This window comes from Anoplopoma fimbria, chromosome 6, assembly GCF_027596085.1.
Source record: "Anoplopoma fimbria isolate UVic2021 breed Golden Eagle Sablefish chromosome 6, Afim_UVic_2022, whole genome shotgun sequence".
Lineage (NCBI taxonomy): Eukaryota > Metazoa > Chordata > Actinopteri > Perciformes > Anoplopomatidae > Anoplopoma > Anoplopoma fimbria.
In genome coordinates, this window is record NC_072454.1 from 11707108 (window position 1) to 11714801 (window position 7694).

General features: G+C 40.8%; 1 protein-coding gene across 2 annotated transcripts; it reads right to left on the bottom strand.

Moving 5' to 3' along the window:
• Positions 1-46: 46 nt before the first annotated feature.
• polh (polymerase (DNA directed), eta) lies at positions 47-6234 on the bottom strand. 2 transcript variants are annotated; one of them, XM_054599937.1, is made up of 10 exons: positions 6180-6234; positions 5007-5141; positions 4611-4843; positions 4319-4497; positions 4110-4213; positions 3860-3979; positions 3233-3356; positions 2900-2965; positions 2578-2750; positions 47-2484 (listed from the first exon to the last, which is right to left on the bottom strand). In XM_054599937.1, exons 2-10 carry the CDS (start codon positions 5090-5092, stop codon positions 1542-1544), a joined length of 2028 nt encoding a protein of 675 aa, XP_054455912.1. In that variant the 5' UTR covers positions 5093-5141; positions 6180-6234; the 3' UTR covers positions 47-1541. The 2 variants fall into 2 exon arrangements, with proteins under 2 accessions (XP_054455912.1, XP_054455911.1); XM_054599936.1 differs by having other exon boundaries at positions 5943-6222.
• Between the last annotated feature and the right edge of the window lie 1460 nt (positions 6235-7694).

Here is a 7694-nt window from a genome sequence, read left to right on the forward strand (position 1 = left end):
AAGGTAAAAGATCAAATTGCTCAAGGTTTACAACCATATCATCATACACCCAGCGTTTGGTCTACTGGCTCAGATGTCGCAAAGCCATGACTCACCACACAAAATTGTGTTGGGTGCTGTTATTTCATTTTATTGTTCTTCCCGATCGGCTCCCCAGCTGATGCAAGACCATGTAATTACAATTTCATCATTCAGCTGTTTCAACGCACTTCCAGAACAATGGGTTCACCATGGTAGAGACGTGTAAACGAAACAGGATCAATCTCGTAATGGTGCAAATGGTGTAATTACTCTCCTCCTGCTAGCAATCATGTATTTCATACGTCTTTCAAATATATACTCTATTGTTTTACAAGAGACAAATATTTTCTGTAACTCTTGAGCTCACAAGAAAACTTGATATTGACACTCAAGTGAGGATTCCTGCTCTGTATTTGACTTATTAGTGGCATCTGCTGGCCCATCAGAGTACTACAACATTATGTATACTACTACAAAATGTAAAAAGTATCTTTAATATAAGCTATTTTACAAAACACTTGTCAAAATACTGTCATTCCCTTTACAATAAAAAAAGGTTATGTTACACAAAGTGCATACATATACACTCTGCATTTTGTGCACATTTTTATAAAGCAGTCACATTGATCATTTAAAACCAGTCCCAATTTGTATAGCTTTTATGAAGAGTTTCAAGTGTTCGTTTGTTTTTTTGCATCTGAGTATTTTATAGATTTTTAGTAGTTCCAGATTTTAAAATGTATTCAAACATTTTTTTCACTGTTCTCACGTTCTTCTTAATCACACCAGCGTTTGGTCTACCGGCTCAGATGTCGCAAAGCCATGACTCACCACACAAAATTGTGTTGGGTGCTGTTATTTCATTTTATTGTTCTTCCCGATCGGCTCCCCAGCTGATGCAAGACCATGTAATTACAATTTCATCATTCAGCTGTTTCAACGCACTTCCAGAACAATGGGTTCACCATGGTAGAGACGTGTAAACGAAACAGGATCAATCTCGTAATGGTGCAAATGGTGTAATTACTCTCCTCCTGCTAGCAATCATGTATTTCATACGTCTTTCAAATATATACTCTATTGTTTTACAAGAGACAAATATTTTCTGTAACTCTTGAGCTCACAAGAAAACTTGATATTGACACTCAAGTGAGGATTCCTGCTCTGTATTTGACTTATTAGTGGCATCTGCTGGCCCATCAGAGTACTACAACATTATGTATACTACTACAAAATGTAAAAAGTATCTTTAATATAAGCTGTTTTACAAAACACTCGTCAAAGTACTGTCATTCCCTTTACAATAAAAAAAGGTTATGTTACACAAAGTGCATACATATACACACATTTTTATAAAGCACAGTCACATTGATCATTTAAAACCAGTCCCAGTGTATCCTGTTACAAAACGGCTTTCCAATCTTTCACCAATGCATTCATTTTGTTTGTGATATACTGCACATGCATTATCAATAGACTGTATATTCTTCTTCTTGCAAATGCTGCTGTACAGCACACCGTCAGTTCCTCTTGAAAAAAGAATCCAGAGTGCCTGCGCCTCCGCCTTGGGAGCGCTGCCTTTTCGGTTGAGGTCCTGACTGGCCTCTGGTTTTTGTCTTTCCGCGTGAAGTCTGGGCCGACTGAGGAGTTAGAGAAACATTGGAAGAAGAAGAGATGGGTGCTGAACTTGTGGATGAAGAGAGTGACTTCTGGAGGTCCAGGGCAAAGTGATAGTCGTTGTGTTCAGGCATTTCCCAGACTGACACTTCCTGGCCACAGCGTTCACAGTTTACCAGGTCTTCTCTGGCCACACTAGAAGGATGGGGATTTATTTTTGGATCCATGCCGAGTTCATCCTTTAACTCTTCACATAGTGACTGTGGAGATGAGTTACGTTTTGCCTGTAGCCCTGACTCAGCAGCAACAGTGTCTTCTGAGTCTTCTATATCGTCAGGTCCAGGCTCGTGTCCTATTTCAGGCTTGTTTAAAGTTGAGCCTGGGGCCAGTGAGCTTCTTTCAAGACTCTTCTTGTTGAAGAAAGAGGAAATGCCAGAATGGGCGTCGGCTGTACTGCTTTTAGTGTGAGATATAAGTGCAAGGGAAGAAACGGGGCAATTGGTATCTGCCTCCAACTGACTATCAGTAACAGAGGATATGTGAGAGGAGGAAGACGGGGGAATCCCTGTGGAGACAATATCGTAGTCCTCCTCGTCGTCTACATCTTTTGTAACTTTCTGTTTTTGTTTCTCAGCTGCCTTTCGAAAGAAGGACTGGATGGTGCCAGGCTGTTTGCTTGCGGAGTCATTTTTCAGTTCAGAGGGTGGCTGGGTGGAGGGCTGAGTGGTGGAGGAAAGACTTTGAGTTGAAGTGACATCACTGGAGAGAAAGCCAGCGATGCCCCCTGCTGATGGAGCGTCACTGAATTTGCTAGCTGAAATGTGCAGCAGGGTGAGGGGCGGAGTCCTGGGGACATGAAGAAGGAGGGAGTGTAAATCAGTCACATCCTTACATGACAATGACTTGTAGTCTTTCGCAGTGTTATGTCATTCCAGTTACCATGCTGCCTGGTGGTTTCCTGCCGTGTTGAGACTCTTGATAATGGCAAAGCTGTCATCGGATAGTTTGGTTGCTTCGTAGCGCACTAAAGCACAACAGCGAGAGAAGCTGCTCGGCCACTTGTCCCCAAGCCGACGGACACCAACCGTCAACGACTTAGCCACTCGACCATTCTGTGAGATTCAGAGAGATTTACGAAAGGCCCTGATGTGAAATCAAGTTCTATTTACTGTCTAGAACATCAATGTGAAACCCAGTTGAGGAAATAGGTGATGCTGTTGTAATATTGTAAAGTGATAAATTACACAACAGATCAGCTCACCACGTCTCTGTCCTTGATAAGCCTCTCTTCGAGCTCAAGGGCCAGTTGATGAAGCCAGTACTGCACCTACACAGAGGTTACAAAAGCAATCATGCAAATCATAAATAACAAGGGAATTATTGAAAAGATTGCATATTTGTTAACAATATTACGAGAATGTGTCTAATTCTAATGTCTAATTCCTTATACATCTAAGGGGATAAACGTTCTCTCAAAGTTTCATCACTTCCTGTAAATAAGAGACTAAAATAAAAAGACAGCTTGAGTAATATCTTTCATTTAAATTTACTTCCCGTTTTAACAAAAGGGAAACTCGAGACTGATGGTGTGTACCTGCTCTTTTGTAGCCAGCGAAGTCTTCCCGGGGAAGTTTTTACTGCAGCCGATGGACTTAGGAAGCTGTCTGGGTTTCACCGCTTCAAAATCAATCCCCCGACACAAGTCATACAGCCATTGGCTGAAAGCAGAGAGGTTCAATGGTAGACGTGGTTGGTTATCAAGAGTAAATAGTTCAAGTTAATCACTTTTATCAAACAGGTTTGTCTTTGTAGAAAATCTGCACCAGAGCCATCTTGTTCTATAAGCTTGGGGCATCAATCATGCTGTGACTAGGGACACCAGGTGAAGTAAGAGTAAAAAAATATAAAATAATATATTAAGAAGGCCATGTAATGACTAAGTTAATCAAAACGCCCATTCCACTTGATGGTCTGACATAATAAATGCTAAAATTGTGCAAGCCTGTTGTTATCCAGTCATCTCTGGTTTATGCTTTTAGATGCTTGTTTAAGAAAGGAGATGCACTTATGACTTCTGGTGACTAGTAGTTCTCTTGAATACCTATGTTGAATACACTTCCTGTAAGTCGCTTTGGATAAAAGCGTCTGCTAAATGACTGTAATGTAATGTAATGTAATCTTATGACACTGGACTTTTAAAGGAATTTCTGGCTTGTCTTACCCCGTCTTTTCTCCAAAGTGCTGACTCAGGTGAGCCTGAGAGAAGCGAGTCAGATCTCCCATGTTCTCTATTCCCAGAGTTCCTGTAATGGAGGCACCCAGCTTACCCCCTAGGTTACGGCTGCACAGGTGAAATAAGCAATACAAGTGAACAGTGTTCTCAGTCAACTTTTGTTTTACACTTTACTTTGGAATATGAATGTAATTTGCAATTAAAATAAGTTTATGGCAGAGTAGTACTTTGAACTCACATCTTGCCGATGGGTAGAGAGTTGAACAGCTCTGTCACAGAGTCCAATGGCAGAACAGTTTGTCGGTTAGGTTTGTTCAGACCACAAGCTAATTTGGACAATACCTGAAAGAAGTGGGCGGTAAACTATGACCATGGCAAAGATAATTACTACTCTTAAAAGTATCAAACCAGCATTATGTAGAAATAAAAGCTCAGAATTTGTCCTACCTTATTGTGCGCTATCCCTGCTGAACAGCGGTAACTTGTGTCTTTCTCCACGGCTGCCCTCATTTCCTCGACGATGATCGCTCCCACTGTTAGCTGCAGATCTCCAGGGCTCGGTTCCCCTATTAGAGGGACCGGTAAGGATGCTAGCCACTGCTGGAGACCTCTGGACCTCAGTTCCTCTGGGGACAAACAAGTCGCTGTTGTATCACATGAAAACAAAAAAAGCCTCCTGCATCCAGTGTCGAAACAAACAATTGAGAAATTGATTAGTAAAACTCTGAATATAGCCTACCTTTATCCAAGGCAGCGTCCTCTGCAGATGCTTCATGTTCAGGTGAGGTTTGTGGGTACCCCTGGATGTAGGTCGCCTTCAGCAGGTGAGGCTCAATTTGTTTGTCTGTCATGTTTTTCAGCCGCTCCTGGACCGCAGCAGTCAGATCCACGTAGGCCTCGTCAATGCTGGCTCTCTCCACCACAGCGAAGCGAGACATCACCTCAATCACCTTCACACTCGCCTCCCTATAACTACACAGGAGTGAGTAGGTTGTTTTCTTTACTGGTCACAGGATTGGTGGAGGTATTAAAATAACATTTACTATTCATCACATCAATAAAATAATCGTTTTATGGCACGATCCCAACTGTGAATAGGTCTAGAGGATATATTCAGTAGATCAACCACACTTACTATGTCAGGTCTGCCTTGCCGTGAGACTCACGCACTCGTGCCACCTGGAGATCTGGGCAAAGTTTCTTTGCATCGTCCACCCACATGTTCCTGGTGACACCATGGGCCCTGGCCTCGTAGCTCACAGCTATGATACTAACAAAGGATTATAATAAGTTCAGAACCGCATGTCAACAAACCGTGAGATCATGTTAATAGGAAGTTCGAGGTGAATTAATCTGTGGGAGATGAAGGCGGATGAGTTTCCAACACAGAGACAGTAATCTAAATGGTCCATGAAACTGAAGGGACACATTCTCATGATGTCCAATCACAGCAGTGACTGGGAAGGACAGTCATTGGTCAGATGTCAGTGGACAGCCTGAGAATGCTCAAGTACCATCTTTGAACAGAGCTAGTGAGGGTTAACGATCTCCTCTCAGGTCTATACACAGGTCATGTGACGACAACTGAGCAAAGCTCCATCTAATGGGGGAGACTTTTTAAGATAACTGAAATGACAAAAAGTAATAGTTGCAACCAGATTTTTTAAGTCCAACTGCTATTTCTAAGTGAAAGAATGGACATAAACTCTTCTGGTCATTCTAGTGAGTTATTTCCTGTCCTGTTATTTATTCCATTCTGCTCTTACTTTGAGTATTATATTCTAATAATACTCTATTATGTATGCTCCTACCACTTTTCAATACAATTAGGTTTCTTTGTCAATATGGGGTCGCTATGCTTATGACCATAACGGTATGATAATATGATATAACATTTATTTTTATTTTATTTTTTTTGCATTCCTATCATATACCAAGAACAGGTGATTTTACTTTGTGGTGTTATACAAAGGGCATAACAAACAATCATGCTTTGATGAGACAGTCTCCTCCCCTTGCAGCTTCAGTTGCATTGATCATAAAGATAAATGTCTCCGTGTCAGAAACTCACCTGCCTCCTTTCCACGTCTTGTACTGAGCCACCACACAGGCAGTGTTCTTCAGAGCTGGATTGAGTCTCTGCTCCACCTGGACGTAAAAGCAGTCCATGTCCACTAACGCCACCACCCTCTCCTTCCCGTACTCCATCACTGGAGAGGAGAGTCGGTCAGTGGGAGAGAAACGTCAACCCGCCGGTGATGCTGTTCATTCACAGGTTCACAACAAGTTAAACAAGGCGCCGAAATACCCTCTAAGCTGTCGCGCATCGAGCTGGAGTTACATAAATACGTCATCAAAAGTCGACGAAGACAACACAAGCGTCTGCAGGTTGGCCACGCCCTTGAGCAGCGATTGGCCAATGATAGCGAGCAAGTAATTGGTGCGGGCGGGCCTGTCGCGCTTCAAATATGTCACATGCTGAAAATGTGAGTTTTGGGGCTCAGGTCAGAGCCATTCAAAAACACAAATGCACTAAACAAAATGTAAAGAAATGGATGACGTAAGGTCCACACTTAAGCATGTCCTGTTAGTAACTTAGTAACTTAACCAACCATTACTTCTAAGGCTGAGAGTTAACTACAGTACCAGTCAAAAGTTTGGACACACCTTCTCATTCAATGGTTTTTCTTTATTTTTATTTTTTTCTACATTGTAGATTAATATTGACGACATCCAAACTATGAAGGAACACATATGGAATTATGTGGTAAACAAACAAATGCTCAACAAACCAGAATATGTTTTATATTTTAGATTCTTCAAAGTAGTTGAATGAGAAGGTGTGTCCAAACTTTTGACTGGTACTGTAGAGACATTATTTTGTGGGGTCAGCACTGGTCAGGAGTTTTGAGCCAGTCCTGGGTGCTACTATCACTGTAGGATAATGTAGCAGCTCTAGTTTGCACATAATGTTGTGGGTCTTATTGTTGAATTTTCAGCTTAATTTTAACTTTAAAATCAGTTATTTTTGAGGTGCCAAATTCAAAATTTTGAGCGTCAAACACTTCAGTTCCTGAGTTCTGGTGAATTTTGAGCATCATACACTTCAGTTCCTGAGTTTTGGAGAATTTGGGGTGGTACATTTCATTATTTATGTAAAGGAAAACACAATACAAGCACCCAATAAGAATTCAAAATATAAAATTATAATGCAGTAAGGCTCTCAGGCATTCTGTATTGCTTTCAAATATTTATTCTCCTGTAGATCCTTTTTTAATTTAATGTTATCCCTGCTGACTCAATACCTATGTGGGCATGGTTTTCTCTTACCTACTCTTTTGTGTCTTTCATTTGGGGAAGTAACCTCTGTTAATGTGTAGATGTGCAGTGGCAAATATGCAAAAAAAAACCAACTATGACCAACAGATTCACACCAGGAAGAATAAAAGAACCGTGTTAAAAATAAGGAAGCAGTAGAGTTAGAGTTACCCACCATGATACTCAAAGTAGCAGTCATGATTTTTCCATATGTTTCTCACCTAATAGTCACTGGACTAATCGGTAAGTGCTAAGCTTTATTAAGAACACTATTTATGAATGCTAATCAGGTTAATAATGAATAGAATATTGTTGGTAGTCATATATTGCTGTTTGAGTCTTACATTGTACTTGACAACAAGACACTAATATTGATCATTAATATTGTGTTTTAATAAAAAACATTTAAGTCATCATCCTGACTTGTAACAGGTGTGTTTTGTAGTTATATCACTAGCTAACCTGTAACTGAAAAATGCATTTAATTCTACCACTGTAAAATACG